This window comes from Oryctolagus cuniculus, chromosome 6 (genome assembly GCF_964237555.1).
Source record: "Oryctolagus cuniculus chromosome 6, mOryCun1.1, whole genome shotgun sequence".
Lineage (NCBI taxonomy): Eukaryota > Metazoa > Chordata > Mammalia > Lagomorpha > Leporidae > Oryctolagus > Oryctolagus cuniculus.
Window position 1 is genome coordinate 27,896,117 of NC_091437.1, and position 23,544 is coordinate 27,919,660.

A 23,544-nucleotide genomic window follows, 5' to 3' on the forward strand; every position below is an offset into this window, starting at 1 on the left:
GCCAGCTTAGCTGTATCTGAAAAGATGCGGGGGAGGACTCAGGGTCCACCGGCTATGGCTGTCCAAGTGTGGGGTTGTCTCACACACCCCCAAGGCCTGACCCCAAGAACAAGTATGCTCAAAGGAGAGAACGTCCGTGAAGAGCTGAGCCGAATGCCCAGCACCATCATCAGCAAGGGCAGGGGCAAAAAGGCAGCATCCATTCTGCTTCCTGGCTTTTACCTGCCACCAACAAGACTAACTTCACAGGTTTGTGCCAATTCATTCTCACCCCCTCCGCTCTCTCCCCACAGTGTACGTGGTGGAAGACCAAAGAAGAGATGACCTGGGCCCATCCACCTGCCTCACAGCCTGTTGGACTGCTCTCTGTTGCTGCTGTCTCTGGGACATGCTCACCTGACCGGCCTGGCCGCCTGTCCTGCCAGCTCTGCCGCCATCTCTGATAGGTGCACCTGCCCATCTTTTCTGATTGCTGTAACAAATGACTAGTTCTGCACAGACGCCTGTACCTTCAACACTAGGGGTTCTAGATTAGCAAGGGTTGCTGCTGTTTAATTCAATGACTTGATCTTTTTAATGTTCAGAATCCATTTCTTATTGATCCCTAACAAATGTGCTAAATGATGATCCATTTTTTTGGCCAAAGGCTTAGTTATGAAATATATATTTATAATTTTTAAATTATATACATTCAAGGTAGTGGCAAGACAAGACATACCACTGAATGATTTCTCTGCTAACACCTGTATGTTTCAATAAACCTGCTGAAACCTCGGCTGTCTAAATGATTCCAGAAAATCTAAGACCCCTGGGTCTGTGCAGCATCCACTTAGAACCCCACTGCTCGCTGGGCTGGGACGGTGTGGGGGTGGCTCCCCAGCCCCGAGCCGCTGCCCCTGGGAAGCAGGGTATCCTCCAGTCGGGTCACATTCCCCGGCCCTCCTCAGAGAGGAGCTCAGGGCATGAGCGTTCACCAGTGCAGTGTGTACCCATTTTTACCCTGTAGTAACTGGGGTGCCCCAGACCCGCTCTCACACAGCCATGGCAAGGCTTTCCTGCTCTCTCAAACTGTCAGCCATTCATATCTTTGGCCACAGGGTGGCGCCAGGCTGCCGCAGCAGTGCATCAGATGGCCTTCCTCAGCTGGCTGGTGACAGCTCCCTGTTCTCTTCCAAAGCACTGAGTGGCAGCTGATAAAATGGCATTCTCTTGGGAGACTCAAAAAAATGTCCTTCTGGGGCATCTGTTAGTTCTGCGTTGCAAATGCTCCCGCTGTGTTGAGACACACAGAAGCACACACAGAAGCTCCAACGTTCCGCCTCCAGGGCGCAGCAGACCCTGAACCCAGGAGCAGAACAATGGTCAGATGTAGGAAAGCAGGAAGGGGTGAGTTGCAAATGTTTATTATCTTTGCTTTTGATATACTTTGAAAATTCACAGAGTTTAATTTTTAGTAACGGTTCTGTTTCACAACTGGCTTGCAACAAAATTCCTGAAAATCGAATCACTGGCTCTCCCGAGCCGGGACAAGCCAGCTCCAGCACACCGCGGCCGCCCGTGAGCCTGGAGGATTTCGTGTCCACCCTAAGACATTGTCCAACAGCACAGCCTGGAAGCTGCTGCTTGCTGGGAGCTTTGTTACCACGTGTGGGAGGAAGCAGGACAGGACTCTCCAGGCAGGCTGCCCTGGAGGAACCAGTGCAGGGGGTGTGTGTGTATGTCAGGTCCAGGAGGGGAAGCGGGGAGGGCGGGACCCACTCCCCAAGGAGGAAAAGGCTTCAATGTGGAGGGAAAGGCAGCTGAGGCAGAGACCGCCACCGCCTCTCCTCTGTTCCCAGGCTGAGTGGAGTGGGACAGATGCCTTTGATTGGCTGACCCATGTGCTTAGCGGTGGGCCCACTCTTCTCTCTCCCAGGAATTCAGGACTCAGGAGAGAGGAGGGGCCTGGGCAGGAGTGGCAGAGCCAGGATAAACAAAGGACACAGGGAGGACCCTGAAGGGGGTGCAGACTGATGCAGAAGATGTGGGGGTGCTAGGCCATGCAGATAAAATGTCCGTCAGAGCAGAGAGGGGGCTGCTCCCTGCTCGGGCCCCTCAGCCCTTGCCAGGAATGGGAGGGTCAGGAGGAGGAGCATCCCTCAGAGGGTCCTACTGTGCCCTTCGTGCCATCAGCATCTCCCGGATGTTGTCCTCTGCTTCCTTAACGCTCCGCTCCAGGTAGGACTTTTTCTGCTGCAAAGAGAAAGCAACAAGGGTTAGGACCGGGTGAATGAGCCTGACTGGCAGATGCAGCTTTTATGTCCAATGGTTTGGCTTCTCCTTTGTGATCCGTGACTTCCAGGAGCACGCTCTACTGGGAGCCAGGTCCCCACCGCCAATCCCCAGGCAGGGTGAGACGGCCTGGTACGGGAAGTCGAAGAGCTCTGCAAGACAGGCTTCGTGCCCCCAAAAGGAAGCAGACTCTAAAAACAGGCATCTCGGGACACGAAGTTACACCAGACAAAGGCCAGGAAATTCCAGGACAAAGCTCCTACCCTGTAACGCGCTGTCTCCTCTCAAGGTTTTCCATGGACTGGGCCAGGCGCCCGCAGCAAAGACCGCGCACTCTGCCGCCCAGTGCCGTGACAGTGTATCCCGCGTCTCACACAGGCAGATGAGTCAGGAGCAAACCTGGTTTTCTAATGAAACTGCTCCCTGCCAGGAATCCAGGACAGTGACACACGGAGTAAAACAGACCTTCTGGAGGTTTTCCTTTTACCCCATCTGGGTCCTAAATTAAAAATCTCAATGTAGACAAAGAACGTTGACTACTTTCAGGAGCCACATCTGGCCCACGATTCAGATGAGTCAAAGGAAATGCTGTGTGCCCATGATCTGCCCTGTGCTCACCCCACAAGGACAGTGGCCTCACCGCTGGCCCTGCCCTGAGGAGAGCTGTGGCTGTCAGCCACGAAGCTCCCTTTGGAGGAAAACTACTCGAGAATAAACTTTCCCCTCCCAGGTACACACAATGCAGCCAGAAATATGGAGCAGGGCCCAAGCACCCCAGGTGCCCCCAGTGTACTTCTTGCTCCCACCTCCTGCACTCAAGTGCCCACATGACCCAGGGGTGCCAGGGAACAGCTGAGGCAGGGGTTGGGCGAGCCATCCCAACAGCACAGTCTGCTCTGACCACCCTACCTGGCAAGTGATCCCCAACCACCTATTTCTGCGGCTTCCCCTTAAACTCTGGAATCCCATTACATATTCCTCTCCCTCCTCCTACTCTCAAAGCTTCGGGCTGGGGCTGGGGCTGGGGCTGGGGCTGTGGCACAGTGTGTTAAGATGCCACTTGCGGGGCCAGCACTGTGGTGTAGTAGGTTAAACCTCCACCTGTGGCACCAGCATCCCACGTGGGTGCCAGTTCATGTCCCAGCTGCTCCTCTTCCAATCCAGCTCTCTGCTAATGGTCTGAGAAAGCAGCAGCAGATGGCCCATGTACTTGGGCTCCTGCACCCGGTGGGGAGACCCGGAAGAAGCTCCTGGCTCCAGATCAGCTCAGCTCAAACATTGCGGCCATTTGGGGAATGAACCAGCAGGTGGAAGACCTTTCTCTCTCTGTCTCTCGGTAACTCTACTTCTCAAATAAACAAATCTTTAAAAACAAAAAAATATGCCACTTGCAACGGTGCCATTCCATGTTGGAGTGTCAGTTTGAGTCCCAGTTGCTCCACTTCCAATCCAGTTGCCTGCCAATGCACCTGGGCAAGCAGCAGCAAACAGCCCAAGTGCTTGGGTCCCTGCACCCGAGTGGGAGACCCAGATGGAATTCCAGGCTACTGACTTCAGCCTTACCCAGCCCTGAATGTTGCTATTTGGGGGGGTGAGCCAGCGCAAGGAAGACCTGGATTCATCTCTCCACTCCGCAACCTGCATAGCCCATTCACTCTGCTTTTCAAGTAAGTGAAGAGTTTTTTAAAAAAAAACAGCTTTTTCCTACAGGAGCCAAATATGGCATGCACAAATCTGCTCCTGTGTGAACCTCTGACTCCTGACTGACCTCTCCAAGTTCAAATATTCCCTAAGGTGGAAAAAGCCCTGCCTCTCTCATCTCCCATCTGTCCAACTCACACACAATCCTTACGACACACAGGAACTCCATAAAAGTTCATAGTGACCATGACAACAATATGACAGCCACAAATGCAGATTGTTGCTAAGCAATTTTAAATACATTGCTAAGGCTCATATAGTCCTATCATTGTGCTATCAAAGTGGGAACTTACGCTTCCTTTGATAAACAACCCTTAGACTTGACTTGTGGCAAGTTAAAAAGAGGCAAATACGAGTGACTCCTGACACACCACTGAGGAATGCACAAGTGCTAGGTAGATAGTGAGAGCTGTGCACCACCTGGGCACCTCTTGGCTCCAGCCCCACAGGAAGCTAAGGACAAGGCCAGTGGAGTATGCAGTGTTCTCCCCAGCAATAGCCAGTGCTCAGGACCCAGTCCTGCCACGCCCGGATTCAGTCAACTTGCTGCCACACTAGCCAGACCGGCAACCCCAAACATCAGCAAGAGCACTTCTGCCCTGCTGCCCAGGCCTCTGGCCAAATCCGGGTTGTAGTCTCAGCTTTAAGAGGTGCCAGTGTTGTGGCATAGCAGATAAAGCTGCCACATGCAACGTCAGCATCCCATATGGGTGCCAGTTCGAGTCCTGGCTGCTCTATTTCCAATTCAGCTCCCTGTTGATGGCTTGGGAAACATGGCAGAAGATGGCCTAGGTGTTTGGGCCCCTGCCACCCACATGGGAGCCTGGAAGCAGCTCCTGGTTCCCAGCTTCAGCCCTGGTTGTAGCAGCCATCTGGGGAGTAAACCAGTGGATGGAAGATCCCGCCCCTAACTCTTCCAAATAAATAAATAAATAAATATTTCCCCAAAAAAAGTTAGCTATTCCATAATACCGGTTCCTTCTATCTTGTACTTTCATGAATTTCATCACTGCATATTCTGAGGTCTTCAAAATATTATAAAAACTATAAATAATACCTTTAAATCTTCAATTTAATAAACAGACATGTCTAAAAAATATAACAGATGGGAATTCCTAGTATGGTGGGACTCATTTTCTAACTGGACTTCCATAGCTTCTGTCTTATCCCCAAGCACCTCTCAGCCCTAATCGACCCCAGACTGAGGCACCTGCTGCAGACTGCACTGTACCTGACAGAGAGAAGCTGATGTTCCAATTCCTCCCAGCTCCCTGTGACTGTGAACTTATTTGGGAAAAAGGTCTTCACAGACATAGATAAATGAAGATGAGATTACCACCTGGGTGGGCCCCAAGTGCACGATGAGAAGGCCATGTGAAGACACACACGCACACACGGGGAGGGGGGGACACCACATTTTGATGGAGGCAGAGACCAGAGTGTTGCATTTACAAGGCAGGAATGCCCAGGACTGCTGGCAGCCACCAGAAGCAAGAGGCAAGGAAACATGCAGAGGGAACAGAGCACTGGAGTACCTGGATTCTGCAGCTGCAGCCTCCAAGAACTTAAAAGAATACATTTCTGTTGTTTGAAGCCACTGCTAATTGGTTGTTCGCTGTGTGGCCAGGAAACCAACACAGCACCTACAATGAGGGGAGTCCACGGAGACACAGTCCATTCCAAGACTTCTGGTCATCAGATGCCTTATCCTGCCATGGCTCTGACCCCAGTGAATTGCAGAGGCCTGGGGGAATGTCCCTAGAAGTTTACATACTGGGGTCATCCGTATCCCCAACATGATTGTGGTAGAAACGACCTACATACAAATGGGGCTGTCAGAGGACAAGGAAAATTAAAGAACAATGATTAAGTCTAACTTTCTCTTCCTTGAACCTTCATAGCTATTCCTCAAATTAATAAGCAAGCCAGAAACTCTGTGGATCCAACCTTCCGCATTTCTGCAGGTGGCAACTCCATTTACCCACTCACACTCAACATCCAGCAGCAACAAAACCTGTTAGCATTATCTCAAAAATTTATCCAGAATCTGACCTTAAGCAACAGCCTTACATGAGGTCTCATTTCTTCTTCACACAGGGCTCGATCATCTTTAAACAAACACAGCCCTTGTTCAGAGTCCAAGGCAAAGCCTTTTATCTTGGTCTGTGTGGGCTGCTGTAACAGCAGGTCCACCTGGGTAGCTTTCGATCAATAGAAATTCATTTCTGAGTTTTGCAGGCTTCTGCAGGCCGGGAGGCCATGCAAACTCCAAGTCCAGCGAGGCCTCACTTTCTGGTTCGTGGGTGGCAGAGGGACAAATGAGCTCCCTCAGGACTCACAAAAAGAACACTCATCCCACTCATGAGAGCGCCACCCCACCCTCCTAACCTGATCACCACCCAAAAGGCCCAACTCTTTTTTTTTTTTTTTAAGATTGATTGATTTATTTGAGAGGTAGAGCTAGAGAGAGAATAAGAGACAGAGAAAGAGGTCTTCCTTCCATTGGTTCACTCCCCAAATGACCGCAGTGGCTGGCATTGGGCTGATCTGAAGCAAGGAACCACAAGCTTCTTCCGGGTCTCCCACCTGGGTGCAGGGGCCCATGCACTTGGGCCATCTTCCACTGCTTTCCCAAGCCAATGAAAAGAGCCAGATCGGACCTTAGAAGTCAGTATTTCAACACAGGAAATTCAAAGTTTGACTGTGGTTACTTTTCAACTGTCAGAAAGCCGGGGATGGTCTTGCCTTCAGCAGCCCCCAACCACCTGCCCTGTCTTACTCCTCCAGTTCCAGCCACACCAGCTCCATGTGTTCTTCCAGTCCACGAGGTTCGCGCCTGCCTGGCCTCTGTTCTCCACTGCTCTCTCCCCACCAGTGCCTGTAGTATCTGCTCTCTCACTCCTGCAGGCCTCTGTCAAGCGTCACTGGATCTGGGAGGCCTCCTTGGCCACATATTCCCCCTCCACCACCATCCCTCCCCTCCCCCCGCCGCCGCTGCCCTGGTTGTCCTCCACGGCATGTAGCACCACCTGAAGCAGTAACTGCCTGACTGGCTTTCCTCAGGAGGCAGAAAGGCCAACGAGGCCAGGACTTGGTCCTGTTCCTTGACAGACTCCTGGAGTCAAAAAGAGCAGCTGATGCCTGACAGGAGTTCACCAAGCTGGGATGAATCAAGAGTGTTCACTACGGGAAATGAGGCCTCAGCCCCCTCCCCCAAGGTGAATAAATGAGGACCACCCACCGAGGAAGCAAAGGCAGAAACTGATCACTGTCCATCAAGGTGCTTTCAGGCTCTGGCAGTGCCCTCCGACCTCCGCCCCTGGACAGGTATACATTAAAACTCAAACCTCACTGGCAGCGGCATCAAAGCCGCAGCAGGTCAACTTGAAAAACCAACCACCCAGGGCCAGCACTGTGGTGTAGCCGGTGAAGTCCTCGCCTGCAGTGCCAGCATCCCACATGAGTGCCAGTTCGAGTCCCGGCTGCTCCACTTCCGATCCAGCTCTCTGCTATAGCCTGGGAAAGCAGTGGAAGACAGTCCAAGTCCTTGGGCCCCTGTACCCACATGGGAGACCCAGAAGAAGCTCCTGGCTCCATACTGGTGCAGCTCCAGCCGCTGTGGCCATTTGGGGAGTGAACCAGTGGATGGAAGATCTCTCTCTCTCTGCGAAAGAAGAAAGAAAAGAAACGAAAAGGAACGGAGGAACAGAAGAAGGAAGGAAGGAAGGAAGGAAGGAAGGAAGGAAGGGAGGGAGGGAGGGAGGGAGGGAGGGAGGGAGGGAAGGAGGGAGGAAGGAAGAGCAACCACCCTCACTTCCCATGTGCTGGGCTCTGAATCCTTGAGAACCAGCTCCCTCGGGGCGGGGGTGGGTGGGGGTGTGCATCCGGAACCCACACCTTCCTCCAACAGTCCTGGGAAGGTCCTGCAGCCTCTCTGGCCTTGCTGAGCAATTTCCCTTGGAAGCCTTTCCCTAGGAAATTCTCCAGGGGCAGCAGACCGCAAAGCCCTGGGCACAGCAACATTCTGGTGGGGTCCCGTCTTGATGAGACACTCTGGGATTTCCTGTGGGTCCCCCTGTGGCCAGGGAAACGACATGGCTGGCGTCTGTGCTACAGCTGAGGCTCTCTTCTCTGGGAGTCAGACTGAAGGGCCAATGTTTCCCTTTCCTCTCACAAAGCAGAGGCTCAAGTCCCCAGAACTTTTCTGCCACGATGTGGCCTCTGAAATAGACTCCAGAGGTAATTCATCCTGGGACAAAGCCACTACAGTGTTTTTCTTTTCTCAGGAGTGGTTACTTCCTTTTTGTCAGGCCTAGGGCTGTAGAAGATGCCTCTCCTCTGTGACCCTCTACTTTGCCCATTGTTTTTTTGTTTTATTTTGTTGACAGGCAGAGTGGGGAGAGAGAGGGAGAGAGAGGGAGGGGGAGGGAGGGGGAGGGGAGGGTGAGGGAGGGGAGGGAGGGGGAGAGGGAGGGAGAGGGAGGGAGGAGGGAGGGAGGGGGAGGGAGGGGAGGGAGGGGAGGGAGAGGGAGGGAGGGGGAGGGAGAGGGAGGGAGAGGGAGGGAGAGGGAGGGAGGGGGAGGGAGGGGGAGGGAGAGAGAGAGGTCTTCCTCTTCCGTTGGTTCACCCCCCAATGGCCGCTCCGGCCAGCGCACTGCGCTGATCCGAAGCCAGGAGCTTCTCCCGGTCTCCCATGGGGTGCAGGGCCCAAGCACTTGGGCCATCCTCTACTGCTCTCCCGAGCCACAGCAGAGAGCTGGACTGGAAGAGGAGCAACCAGGACAGAATCCGGCACCCTGACCGGGACTAGAACCTGGGGTGCTGGTGCCGCAGGTGGAGGATTAGCCCATTGAGCCGTGGCGCCGGCCAACTTTGCCCATTTGTTAAACGAGAATCTGGACAACACCAACGTGGCCTGTCCCCACTGCCCTTGATGTCTCCCGAGCCACAGACCTCTATCTTCAAAGGAACTCATCTAGAAAGGCTGAGTGAGGGGCGACATGGTGAGTGACAGCAGCCCCCTGGGCAAGACAAGGACATCTCAGGTTCCCTCCCGTCCGTGATGCTCTGTGACACCTGTGTCCTGACAGACCCTCTGCTCTGGGTCCCTGTTTCTGATGTGGAGTTGACCTACCCTGGTCACCTACTTGTTCTCTTCTGATGAAGCCATGGTGTCCAGCATCTCCAGACCACTGTCAACTTCAAGGCTATGGCCAACTTCGGTCTCTTCCATGACTCCCAAATAAAAAACCTCAAGAGCCTCACTGATTCTCATGTTCTCTCAAACTACAAAACTATAAAATGGCAGGGTAGGGGGTGGACGTAGTGACGCAGCATGTAAAGCTGCAGCCTGAGAGGCTGGCATCCTGTATGAGCGCAGGTTTCAGTCTGGGCTACTCTGCTTCTGATCCAGCTCCCCCCATTGTGCCTTGGCAAGCAGTGGAGGACAGCTAAAGTGCTTGGGCCCATGCAGCCATGTGCGAGACCCAGAGTTCCAGGTTGCCAGCTTCTGCCTGGCCTAGCCCGGGCCACTGTGGCCATTTGGGGAATGAACCAGCAGATTAAGATTTCTGTCTCTGGCCGGCACCGCGGCTCACTAGGCTAATCCTCCACCTGGGGCTCCGGCACCCGGTCCCAGTTGCTCCTCTTCCGGTCCAGCTCTCTGCTGTGGCCCGGGAGTGCAGTGGAGGATGGCCCAAATCCTTGGGCCCTGCACCCGCATGGGAGACCAGGAGAGGCACCTGGCTCCTGGCTTCGGATTGCCGCAGTGTGCTGGCTGCAGTGTGCCGGCCGGAGTGGCCTTGGGGGGGTGAACCAACGGAAGAGGAAGACCTTTCTCTCTCTCTCACTGTCCACTCTGCCTGTCAACAACAACAAAGAAAAAGATTTCTGTCTTTGTCTCTTCCTCTCTTTTTATCTGCTACTCTGCCTTTCAAATAAAGAAATAAATCCTGAAAAATTAATTAATTTAAAAAATCATCAAGGTGACAGTTGGCCATGATGGGGAAGTTTAGCAAGAGGCCAAGAATTCCCTGAAGCCTAAGGAGGTCATGCTGGCATATAGGGGCAAAACATGGAAGGAGACGGAAAACACAGAGGAAGAGGAAAAAAGAAAGGCAATGAGAGGAAACAGAGATGCCAGAAAGGGGAAAGAGGCAGAGAGAGGAGCAGTGAAGGGCTGGGGGTGAGGGGTAAAGGACTCGCATGGTCTGAATGGATGAGGGGCGCTCACCAGAGGCGGGACAGGCAGACGAAACCTGACCAGGGACCGAAGCTAAGAGACCGGGGACTGGTAATCCAAGGACGGATCCACATCACCACTGAGGCTATAAGGAGTCTGCATGGCAACTGGCGAACCACACCATTGGGAGGCAAGGTCAAAGTCAGAGAAAGCAATCCTAGACATGAGTCAGGAGAAGAGGAGGAGATCTCAGAGTGGGTTACCGTCCTTGCATCATCTAGAAACTCTTTTTGAAATGTTCTTTAAAGGTCTTGCTGTGGAACACCAAGGACAAAAGACCTTGTCAGCTAAGCACTGACCTTGTTTTTCTCTCAGGCTTCTGTCCACCTGCCAAGACCCAGACACTGCTCCCACATGGGTCAGACCCCCAATCCGCGCCCACAATCATGTACTGCTACCAACCAACTCAAGCTGCCAAGAGCAACCTCTACAGAGGCCCTGAGAGCAGATACACTGCAGGGAAATTGTGATTTCCTCAGACTGCCGGAGGTTCAGTGCTCTACACACGTGGCCCCCCAAACACATCAGCTTCACACTAAGACTCGCCATGTGAGACACACAGGCATGGACTGTCAGCCAAGCTGGGATGACAAAGGAGACAGAAAGCTCACAGCTAAGCAGAGTTAGGAAGGGCTTGTACCCAGATGCACATGGTGCTGACCTCCCTTCAGCCAGACAAATCGCCGCCATATGCAGGCCTTACGCTTAGTAAAGGGGACAATGACAAGCCAGGAAATCCTGTCTAGTGATGGGCAGTTACAAGAGGTTTGGACATGTGATTCATGCAAGATTAAGGGGGAGAAAGAACTTTTTATTTTTTAAAGATTTTATTTATTGGGCCGGCGCCGCAGCTCACTAGGCTAATCCTCCGCCTAGCGGCGCCGGCACACCGGGTTCTAGTCCCGGTCGGGGCGCCGGATGCTGTCCCGGTTGCCCCTCTTCCAGGCCAGCTCTCTGCTGTGGCCCGGGAGTGCAGTGGAGGATGGCCCAGGCGCTTGGGCCCTGCACCCCATGGGAGACCAGGAAAAGCACCTGGCTCCTGGCTCCTGCCATCGGATCAGCGCGGTGCGCCAGCCGCAGCACGCCAGCCGCGGCGGCCATTGGAGGGTGAACCAACGGCAAAGGAAGACCTTTCTCTCTGTCTCTCTCTCTCACTGTCCACTCTGCCTGTCAAAAAAAAAAAAAAAAAAAGATTTTATTTATTTATTTGACAGGCAGAGCTACAGACAGTGAGAGTGAGAGGGTGAAAGGTCTTCCCTTCATTGGTTCACTCCCCAAGTGGCCATAACAGCCAGAGCCGCACCAATCCGAAGCCAGGAGCCAGGTGCCTCCTTCCAGTCTCCCATGCGGGTGACCCGGGCCATCCTCCATTGCCCTCCCACGTCACAGCAGAGAGCTGGACCAGAAGAGGAGCAACCAGGATCAGAAAGGTGCCCATATGAGATGCCGGCGCTGTAGGCAGAGGATTAACCTAGTGTGTCACAGTGCTGGCCCCAGATAAGGAATTTAATCGCTACCTTAAATATCTAAAACAGCATCTCTTAAAGTTTGATTCCTATGCCAGCAGCATCCAAATCTCCTGAGAACTTGCTAGAAATGTAGATTCTAGAGCCCCCAGACCCAGTGAACCAGAAACACAGAGGGTGGAGTCCAGTCATTTGTTTTTACATCCTGCAGGTGATTCTTTGATGCAGGTTGAATATGGAGACAGACTCTTCTAAATCAGAAGTCTGCAATTTTTTTTCTAGAAGGAGTCAACTAATAAATATTTTAGGGTTTGTGGGGTCATCCCTGGTACAGTTACTTAACCTCACTACTGCACACAGCAGCCTAGACAACGTATACACAAATGGGTGAAGTACAAATGAATGGGAATGCCTGTGTTTCAAAAACAGACAGTAGGCTGGATCTGGCCAGCAGGCTAAATTTGAGATTTCTGACTTTCGATGACAGCTGCCTAATAAAAGCGAAGTTACCATTCATTTAGCTCACCCCCACACCATTTCTGCTCCTTTCTCCTGCACAATCAGTGGTCCCTGAAGTTCTCAACAGGATACTTCCCATCTAACTCCCCACTCCTCACTGCTACGCATGGACCCCACCCTGAGTCCCTCCACTCTGCTCTCAATGGCTCCCCTCTTCCCTCTCCATCACTGCTGTACCATTCAAGATGACTTGAGGACGAGCCATCCAATACCACACATCCCCTGCAACTTTCGGCTTCAGCCCACATCAGTCACACAGCCCACAGCCACACGGGAGGCCTCACTCACATCAGAAACTGCACTTAATCGCTTCCTCTGAAATGTCCATTTCCCCACCACTATGTCACATACTCTTGCAGGTTGCTTCTGTATGATCCTTTCGCTTCCAACCTATCTTCAACCTCATCACTCAACACCAAGTTTTTCAGTCTCCACTACACTTCCACAGTGTTTTCCCATCCCGCTCAGCTTGGCTTCCACATTCCATCACTTACATTCACTCTCCTGGTAAGGCCCTCCGTGCTCTAGCCCCTCTCCCTCAGCTGCCAGCCCAGGTTAAACCCAACCATCTACCTACTCCATGCTTTTAAGTGAGCAGCTGAATGTTGCTGGAGAAAGGCATGTAACATGCTGACTGGTCTCAGTTTAGATTCAGGGCCCTGCACTTCAAATGGGCACTCACCACAGGCTGGAAACTGTAACGTTCTTAATACGTTCATTCAACTGCTCCCCAAAGAACTAACTGATATGTGGTCTCACCTCCTCGGATCTCTTATTCTCCCTTCTCCCTCAGCTCCCTGAGAAAACCAGCACCGTCTGATGAGAACTCTGCCCCTGCCCACTGCCACAGGTACTAGCAGACCTGTTTGTGTATAGGCTCTTCCTCCTAGTACAAGGAGAACCAAACCAAAACCCTCCTACTTGGGCACTGATTCCATCCCCAGATGCCTTTCCAAAAATTTCACTGCCACAGTCATCCTTTCTTTGCAATCATAAGACTTCTCTGCAAGATCCTTCTTGATGAGGCAAATCATTTCAAAACTTTCTTGATCCCACAGTCCTCTGTAGGTACTGCCCTCTATATCTCATCTCCTCTTCTTAGCAGAACCTGCTTGGTCTACTGGTCGTAGGCGTCTCCACTTCCTTCCCTTTTGCTCCTCAGAACTCTCCAATCAACTTTCATCTGTTCTAGAGAACTCTCTGGTTCAGGCCCAGGAACCTCTGCTGGCCAAAGCAATGGTTACTTCTGTTTCTTTTTCATGCAACTCCACACCAGCCTACAGTGCAATTCTTGAAATACTTTATTCTGCTAGCTTCATGACACCACACCCTTTTCCTCTTACATCACTGGCTATTCTTTCTAAGTTCTCCCTTGTTGACTGCCCCTCCTTTGCTCAATTTCTAAGGCTGGCATTTAACAGGGAGCTCCCTGGAACTTCTCCCCATCTGCACCATCTCTTAGCAACTCTCATCTAATCTCACAGCTTTAAACATTATTATGATTTCTAAATATGCATCCCCAACTCTCACCTCCCCTTAATTCCAGATTGACATACCCAACTCATTACAAAACATATCCTCTCAGGTGTCAAACCCACACTTAACATGTTTAAAATAAATACAATTTATTTACAGTGACCCTACCCCTCCCAGTCTTCCCCATCTAAGTGAATGGCACTCATCCAACTGCTCAATTTAAAAAATACAGAAACAAGCCAGCGCCGTGGCTCAATAGGCTAATCCTCCGCCTTGCGGCGCCGGCACACCAGGTTCTAGTCCCAGTCGGGGCGCTGGATTCTGTCCCGGTTGCCCCTCTTCCAGGCCAGCTCTCTGCTGTGGCCCGGGAAGGCAGTGGAGGATGGCCCAAGTGCTTGGGCCCTGCACCCCATGGGAGACCAGGATAAGTACCTGGCTCCTGCCATCGGATCAGCGCGGCGCGCCAGCCGTGGCGTGCCAGCCACAGCGCGCCGGCCGTGCCAGCCAATGGAGGGTGAACCAACGGCAAAAGGAAGACCTTTCTCTCTGTCTGTCTCACGCTCCACTCTGCCTGTCAAAAAAAAAAAAAAAGAAAAAAAAAAAAAAAGGCCTCATGACCATTCTGTCCTTTTCTCACATGCTTCAATGAACCCAATGAACTTCTTCCTATCTTAAGACATTAACATTATTTGCACCTCCACCTGCAATGTTCTTCCTCCACAGTCCTGAAGCAGTCATTCCTCTTCCTTCAGATCGTACCTTTCCACAGAGTATATGAGTATCCCCTAAATACTCAACTAAAGGAGGGACTCAGTAATCCCCAAATACCACTTGCAGCATTTCAGTGTTTCTTGCTCAGTTTATTGTCTGTATCTCAGTGTAAGCTCCCTGAGATGGATCTTGTCTGACTTGATCAATGCTTCACCCCTAGCACTGAGAACTGGCACTTAATTCATCTAATCAACATTTATTGAACACCTACAGTATTTTAGGCCCAAAGAGCACTGGGATGGGGGCCAGCGCTGTGGCGCAGTAGGTTAAGCTTCTGTCTGAGGCAATGGCATCCCATATTGGCACAGGTTCGAGTCCCGGCTGTTCTGATCCAGCTCTCTGCTATGGCCTGGGAAAGCAGCAGAAGATGGCCCAAGTGCTAGGGTCCCTGCAACCACATGTAAGACCCAGAAGAAGCTCCTTGCTCCTGGCTTCAAGGTGGCCCAGCTCTGGCTGTTGCAGCCTTTTGGAGAGTGAACCAGTGGATGGAAGACTCTTCTTTCTGTAACCTACCTCTCAAATAAATAAAAATCTTAAAAAAAAAAAAAAAAAAAAAAGAGCACTGGGATTACAGCAGTGAGTCACACAATTATTCACACAAGTTACACTGTCTCAGGGCACACAGACACTTAATCACCACTTTAGTAAGTGTTCCAAGGGAATGGAGGAAATACCTGATATAAAAAGGAAATAACAGAGGCACTTTTGAGCTAATCTCTACGGATAAGTAGGAATTCCCTAGTGGAGAGGTGAGAGTGGGGAAGCCAGCAACTCTAGGCAACAGGACAGTATGTGCAAAGGTCAGAGGAATCATAATGGAGCATGTGTTTGGGGAACTGACCGATGACCAACAGCCAGTGAAACTGAAGGAGAGCAAGGAAATGTGATACTATCCACAGATGAGGCTGTTGGGGCTGAACTCAATCATGTAAGGTTTTAAGCCATATTAAAATTGTGCTTGTTTTCTTAGGATTTATTTTATTTATTTGAAAGATAAGAGTTACAGAGAGAGGGAGGAAGACAGATATCTTCTACCCAATGTTTCACTTCCCAGATGGCCACAAAGGCTGGGCTGAAGCCAGAAGCTTCATCCGGGTCTTCCATGTGGGTGCAGGGGCCCAAGGATTTGGACCATCTTTTGCTGCTTTCCCAGGCACATTAACAGGGAATTGGATAAGAAGTGGAACAGTAAGGACATGAACCAGTGACTATATGGGATGCTGGCACTACAGGTGGTGTACAACCTGTACAATAACAACCAAGCTGTTATTGTTCTTTTTTTTTTTTTTTTTAACAAAAGGCTTATTATTTGAAAGGCACAGAAAGAGAGCTGTCTTCCATCCTTTGTTTCACTCCCCAAATGATGAAAGCCAGGAGCCTGGAACTCCAACCAAGTCTTCCATATAGGTCCACCATATAGGTGGCAGGAGCCCAAGTACCTAGGCTATCATCTGCTGCTTTCCCAGGCACATTAGCAGGGAGCTGAATGGGAAGTGGAGCAGCCAGGGCTCAAACTAATGCTCGTATGGAATGCCAACATGGTAGGTGGTGGCTTAACTCACAGCTCCACAACTCCAGCTCCAGCCAAGTTTTGGTGTTTTTCTTGAAAGCAATGGAAAGCAATTGGGCTTTTAGGCAGCAATGACAAAAATCAAAGTTCCACTGAAAACAGACAGACAATCACTCAGGCTGAAGTACAGAGAATGAATTAGAACAGCTTCCCAAAGAATGCCCTTTGAGTAATATGTGAGCAACAGATGTGCCCAATATATTGATCCCTTCAGTCCCTGGGGTGGTTGGTTGAAACCAGGTTTGCCAAAATCTCTGACTTCAAGCACCTTGGCCAGTTACCCCAGTGAATTGTGCAAATACTGTTTTCTGGGTGCTGTAATATAGAGAAGCTTAGCACTGTACCACAAAATACAAGTGTGAATCTTGGAAACTTACTAGGAGGCCGTGATGACAGTCTTGGAAGGAGGTGTCACTATCCTTGGAGTGGCGATGGAGATGGAGAGAAGATTTAAGAAATATTCAGAAGGAAATCAACAACAGGCCTTCACCACAACCTTTATTAGGTATCAGAACACGTAGGAGGAGGAGGGATGGCATCAAGAAGGACCTCCCAAGATGCCCGTCTTGCCTGCACACTGCCTGGGCATTAATACCTTTTACCAACAGAAGGAATCCAGGAGGACAAGTCTGGAAGAGAAGACTAAGGTTTGAAATTTGTTTTGGACTTAAGTTTAAGGGGCCTGTAAGGCATTCAAGTGAAAAATGAAAAGAAAACTAGACTGGATCTGAAGCTCATGGAAGAAATCTGGGCTAGAGACATAATTTTGCATACACTTGTTAAGAGAAGTCATGAGAAGGGACAGAATTCCTAGAAAGAAGATAGAATAAGGGAACTTAGCCTTAAAGAAATTCAACATTTTATGGGCTGGCACTGTGGCATAGACAGTAAAGCCACCACCTGCAGTGCCAGCCTCCCATATGGGCACCAGGTTCAAGTCCCAGCTGCTCCACTTCTGATCCAGCTCTCTGTTATGGCCTGGGATAGCAGCAGAAGATGGACCAAGTCCTTAGGCGTCTGCACCCACGTGGGAGACCCAGAAGAAGCTCCTGGCTCCTGGCTTCAGATCGGCCCAACTCTGGCCATTGTAGCCATCTAGGGAGTGAACCAGCGGAAGGAAGACCTCTCTCTCTGACTCTGCCTCTTCGTAACTCCACCTTTCAAATAAATAAATAAATGAATAAATCTTAAAGAAAGAAATTCAACATTATAAGATTGGAAAGAGGAGGAGGAACCAGCAAATAATACCTAAAAAGAGGGAAACTGTGTCACAGAAATCAAGTGCAGCACTTCAGAAGAAATGATGAGATCACCAGATACCACGGATGCATTCAAACAGGGACAGTGACAACATCATGCCAAAAAATGGTTGGGGGCTGGAGGCAGGAGCCTCTAGGATATCTTCTAACCTAAAACAACGAGACAACCCTAAAATTCCTTGAGGGAAAATGAGCTACTGTAATAGTCACAAACAATCCTCCAGAGTAATGTACATGGAATGCAGTGTCAGAACCAATAATTTACCTCCTATCTTCAACAAGGCAGGGGGCCTCATGCAGGTCCAACACAAGGATTATAGACAGCATCAGTATAATAAATGATGCTAGAGAAATGACTAGAAAGGTTGAAATGCTGTATTCAGGAACTAAAGGAGCAAAGAGAACATCCTTCAGACACCACACAATGCCCCACAGGTGAGGAGTCCGTGCAGCACAAAGGTACTAAAGGTATGACAATCTTGACAACTACTTGTCTGTTTCAAGAACTGAGCAAAAAGTATCAGGGGAAGGAAGGAGCACAGCACATTACCAGTAACACCACCCAGCATTCAACTCTAGGGTCTTTCTTTCTGAAACCACCTAACAACCACAGTCTACATAGAACAGACTTTTCAGTTCCACTGTATCTGAAAAAATGTATACAACACACGAAAGCAGGACGTTTCCCAGTGCACGTTCTTTTTATCTTGATTTTCCAAGATTAAAAGTATTCATCAGGATGGGGTCAGGCACTGTGGAGAGAGGCTAAAGCCGCTGGCATCCCATATGGGCACTGGTTCAAATCCCCAATGTTCCACTTCTGATCCAGCTCCCTGCTTATGCACCTAGGAAAGCAGCAGAAGATAGCCCAAATGCTTGGACCCCTGTATCTACATGGGGGACCCAGAAGAATCTCTTGAAGAAGCTCCTCCCTTTGGACTGGCCCAAGCTCCAGATATTGTAGCAATCTGACGCATGAACCATGGATGGAAGACTTCTGTCTCTCCCTCTTTCTTTCTGTAACTGTCTTTCAAATAAATAAATCTTCATTAAAAAAAAAAAAAAAGTATTCATCAGGGAGCTGGCACTGTGGTACAACAGCTTAAGCTACCATCTGCAATGTCAGCACCCCAAATGAGCATAGGGTCAAGTCATAACTGCTTGCTTCCGACTCAGCTCCCTGCCAATGTGTCTGGGAAAGCGACAGAGATGGCCCAAGCACTTGGGCCCCTGACATCCACGTGGCAGACCCAGAGTTTCTGGCTCCTGGCTTTGGCCAGGCCTAGCCCCAGCTGTTGTAGTCATTTGGGAAGTAAACCAGCAGATGGAATATCTTGCTCTGTTTCTCCCTGTCACTCTTTCAAATAAGCAAATCTTTAAAAACAAAAGAAAAAAAATGTATTCGTCAGTAACAAGGACTACAGGGAACTCTACAAACTCTAAAATTCTATGAGCAAAAAAAAAGAAAAAAGAAAAAGAACAGAAAGTCCCACTATTTCAGTTTGTCCCACTCTCACAATGGACAGCGTTTACAGTGGAGTTTGGCCTGTAGGCAGGGTAAAGAGGTAGGTGAGCTGGGTGTGCCTGCTGAGAGAGGAAGAAAGGGCAACACCTTGCATTCCTAGAAGTGGAGGTGTAACTGACTCAATTCAACTGGGCACAGGACTAACATGCAGGTGTGTGTGGCAAAACCTGAAGTCAGTCTGTGTTCTCTGCTCCAAGCAAGTCTCTAGAATTCCTATTTTCTTACAACTCAACACCATAAAGACAAACAGCCCAACTAAAAAATGAGCTAAGGGCTCAAAAAAAGTTTTCTCCAAAGATGTATTAATGGCTAACAAGCACATGAAAAAATGTCCAACATCAATAAAAATTACAAAATGCAAATAAAAGCCACAGTGAAATACTACTTTATACTCCTAGGATGGCTCTAACCAAAACCAGAAAATATAAAGTGTTAGCAGGGCTAAGGAGAAACTGGAACTGCCATTCACTGCTAGTGGAAGTAGAAAACAACACAGGGGCTATGGAAAACCATCTGGCAGTTACCCAAGAAACCAAGACATAAAGTTACCTAGTGACTCAAAAATTACACTGTGAGGTATAAACCCAAGAGAAATGAAAACAAGTATCTGAACGAAAACTTGAGAATGTTCCTAACAGTAGTATTCCTAATAGCCAAAAAGTGGAAACAATGCAAATGTCCATCAACTGAAGAGTGAACAAACAAAACATGCTTCACCCACATGGAGTATTACTCAGACAGAAAAAGGGAAAAAGTAGTGATACACATGCTACACCACTAATGAACTCTGAAAACAATTAAATTAAGTGAAAGAAGTTAGACACAAAAAAACCACAAACTGTATGATCCATCTACATGGACATCCACAATAGGCAAATCTACAGAGACAGAAAATAGATTAATACTTGCCAGGTGCCAGGGGAGGAGAAAATGGGCACTGACTGCTTAATGGGTGAGGGGTTTCTTTTCAGGGTGATGAAATGTTCTAGAATCCGACAGTGGTTAAGGTTATGCAACAGTGTGAATTTTACATTATGTGAATTTCCCCTCAATTCTAAAAACAGGAATTCCTATTCTTTCTCAAAATGCTGCACCCAAAGGGAAAAGATGAGACATTAAAGCTCTATGTATGAAACCACGCAAGGCAAGGCAAGTTCCTAATGAATCATTTTCACCAGCAAAATCATTTCACCAGTCCTACTCCATCCAAAGCCTTAAGAGTAATACACAAAGCAGCCAAGGTAAAATAAACTGATATATTAATTTCTGAAAATTAATGTTTAAGCAGAAGCACAGAGCATTTAGATGAATGAATGAATCAGGTACTCTGGGAGAGCCAAAAGACAAACAAGGGCAAGGAAATTTCTATGTGATCACATTACCACTTTTCCAATCAAGTAACATATTTATACAACTAAAAAAATAGAGATACGGCAACCGGAAACCCATAAAAGGGCCTGGGGACAGTGAAAACAAGCAAAGCTCAAAGCACAGCAAGCACAGAAGCGTGACTCACCGCCCTCCTCAGCTGATTTGTGTTGGTCAGCAGAGGGTAGAACTGGGGAACTACAAATGTGCTCTGATAGCAAGGGGCTACTAACAAAGCTTTCCAAAAACCTTGGCTTTCTTCTCATTAATACAAAGAAAACTCATAGTTAAACTTGTCAGTATCACAAGAAACACTGTTCTCTAACTTGAAGCTAAACTTCCAGGTCAGGCAAGCAACCCAAGACCTTTGTCCATAGTGCCGCGTGTTCGGAGGAGCACTGAGAGGTCAGGTCCACCTCACCCACATTTCCACTTCTCCAATCCAGAGCGATGTAGGGCTCACACCATGATGTAATCACCCTACAGACCAAACGTCAAAGCCACCACTTGTCCCCAACTCCACACCCACCAAGTTACCATGGGACTGGTGTCAACAGAATGGCTAGCTCTGATCTGAGGAGCTGACATAATACCAATTAAATTTATAATGACAGCAGAGTAATAAAAGAGCCCTTGGCACACTACTCGGGGCAAACATGATTCAAAGGGTAGTTTTCACTCTGCCCTTTCTTCAATTTCCAGATGCCAGCCATGCAGAAATTACTCACAATCTCTGCTCAAACGGTGTTTAGGGGACCTGTCATTTTATAAGAAGTATTAGAAGGCTCAGCGACTCACAGTATCAAACCATGGCATGAAAATCCCCAATTATTTCAGAGGAAAAATGAATGATCTAGTGGTTGGAGTCTAGACCCTGGAATCCTGGGTTTCACTCTGACCACCCTCTCTTGCTGGTTCTGGCTTTGAAAGGCTACATGAACACCATTTATGAAACATGGGCAAAGGCTACCAAGTTCATGAGATGGTTGCACCACAGAATCTTTGGCTATCAGGAAATAAGAGCAGCAGAAATCCCTGACCTGCTGGCACTTATCCCCTGGAGTCCACCATTCAGTCCTACTATGGCTTTATTTATGCTTCACACAGAAGTCTTCAGGCCCTCTAGCCACACTCACAAGGTGTATACTTAAGTTATCAATAATGAGTTCCTTAAATAAAATACAAAAGTCACAAGTTCTTATAGAATATGCTACAGCAGTTAAAATGAATGAGCTACCTATTTATTAGTAGGGATAGAGCTCAAAACTTGCTAATGAAAAACAAAATTTGTTGAAAGAAATTATGTCATTTTCTCACCATAAGATGTATATAAAATACAAAATGCAAAGACCCAGACCAAATCTTTGACAGTAGTTGTTTCTGGTGGACAGAAGTGAGAATGGGGTGAGAACAGGAGAAAGGTTATAGAGAAAACTTCAGTGTCATTAGTATTGCTTCATTCTTCTAAGAAGAAAAGAAAAAAAAGTTGAATAGAACTGACAGTCACTGCTGTCAACAAAAAGCCATGGCTCGGCCAGCGCCGCGGCTCACTAGGCTAATCCTCTGCCTTGCGGCGCCGGCACACCAGGTTCTAGTCCCGGTCGGGGAGCTGGATTCTGTCCTGGTTGCCCCTCTTCCAGGCCAGCTCTCTGCTGTGGCCAGGGAGTGCAGTGGAGGATGGCCCAAGTGCTTGGGCCCTGCACCCCATGGGAGACCAGGATAAGTACCTGGCTCCTGCCATTGGATCAGCGCGGTGTGCCGGCCGCAGCGCACCAGCCGTGGTGGCCATTGGAGGGAAGACCTTTCTCTCTGTTTGTCTCTCTCTCACTCTCCACTCTGCCTGTCAAAAAAAAAAAAAAAAAAAAAAAAAGCCATGGCTCATGAAAAAGTAGTTCCTTCTCCATGGAGGGAGCTGGTCCCAACCTCTATGCTTGGCACCATCTCAGCACAGCCTTGTCCATATGGGTACTCACTCAGCTCTCTGGATTCACACTGCACACTGCCCACACCTCTGAAAGGTACTTAACCCCCAACAGTGACCCAGGGCTCAGTCCATGAATCTTGTCCTTTCTATAGCTACTAGCTTCCCAGTTCAATTCTGAAACTTTAAATCCCATCTATGATAATTTATACATAATGCTTAATCTTACCTCCCCCACCTTAGAGTTCTGGACTCACAGATCCAACAGTCTAGTCAACAACATCTCTGCTGGGATGTCTCAACTCTATCTCAAAGGCAACCACTGCTCGTTTGCTTTTAAAATTCGTTTTGAAACTCAAGACTGAATTGACTAAGAAACACCAATACATGAATGAACCCTAGCACATCTGTTCCTATAAATATGTGGTAGAATGTCTATAACAGGACAATCTCTGTGGAGCAATCTCTGTGGCGCTCGGAACACATGGAAAGCAGGGTGGAAACCACACTGAATGAACAGCACTGGCACTACGAATAGCTACTTGCCCAAAATAAGTGCTGATTTCATTCATTTTAGCTTTTTTTTATTTTTTTAAGATTTACTTATATTTGAAAGGCAGAGAGAGAGATAAAGGGGGGAGGGGAAGGGAGAGAGGGAGAAGGCAGAGGGGAAGTGAGAGGAAGAGGGAGAGATGGGGAGGGGGAGAGGGAGGGGGAGAAAGGGGGAGAGGAAAAGAGGGAGAGAGGGGAGGGGAGAAGAGAGGGAGGGAGAGGGGGAGAAGGAGAGGGAGGGAGAGGGAAGAGAGGAAGAGGGGGAGGAGAGGGAGGGAGAGAGGGAACCGGGTAGAGAGGGAGAGGGGGAGGGAGGAGGAGAGGGAGGTGGGGGGGGAGGGAGAAGGAAGAGGGAGAAAGGGGGAGGGGGGAGAGGGGAAGGGAAAGAGGGAGAGGAGAAGAGGGAGGGAAAGAGGGAGATGGGGAGGGGGGAGGGAGAGAGGAAGGGAGACAGGAGAAGGGGAGAGGGGGAAAGAAGGAGAGGGAGAGAGGGGGAAAGGGAGAGAAGGAGATGGGGAAAGGGAGAGAGGGAGAGAGGGAGGTGGGAAGAGGGGGAAAGGGAGAGGGGGAAGGGCGACAAGGAGAAGAGGAGAAGGGGAGAGGGAGAAACAGGGAGAGGGAGGGAGAGGGAGAGAGAGGAGGAGAGAGGAGGAGAGAGGGGGAGAGAGGGGGAGAGAGGGGGAGAGGGGGGAAGAGGGGGGAAGAGAGAGGGAGAGAGGGAGAGAGGGAGAGAATCTTCTATCTGCTGGTTCACTCCCCAAATGGCCCCAATGGGAAACGCTCAAAACTGGGCCAACCAAAAGCAAGGAGTCAGGAGCTTTTTCTGGAACTCCCATATGGCTGCAAGGGCCCAAGTACTTGAGCCATCTTCTGCTGCTTTCCCAGATGCATTAGCAGGGAACTG

At 49.4% G+C, this 23,544-nt stretch overlaps 1 protein-coding gene across 1 annotated transcript in view; it reads right to left on the reverse strand.

Moving 5' to 3' along the window:
- Positions 1-1,387: 1,387 nt before the first annotated feature.
- The window catches only part of PFDN1 (prefoldin subunit 1), a 67,084-nt gene continuing 44,927 nt past the window's right edge, over positions 1,388-23,544 (reverse strand). Inside the window, exon 4 of the mRNA XM_002710251.5 lies at positions 1,388-2,232. Coding sequence (XP_002710297.1) covers positions 2,149-2,232 — 84 coding nt within the window. The 3' untranslated portion in view covers positions 1,388-2,148. The remainder of the gene's footprint in view (positions 2,233-23,544) is intronic.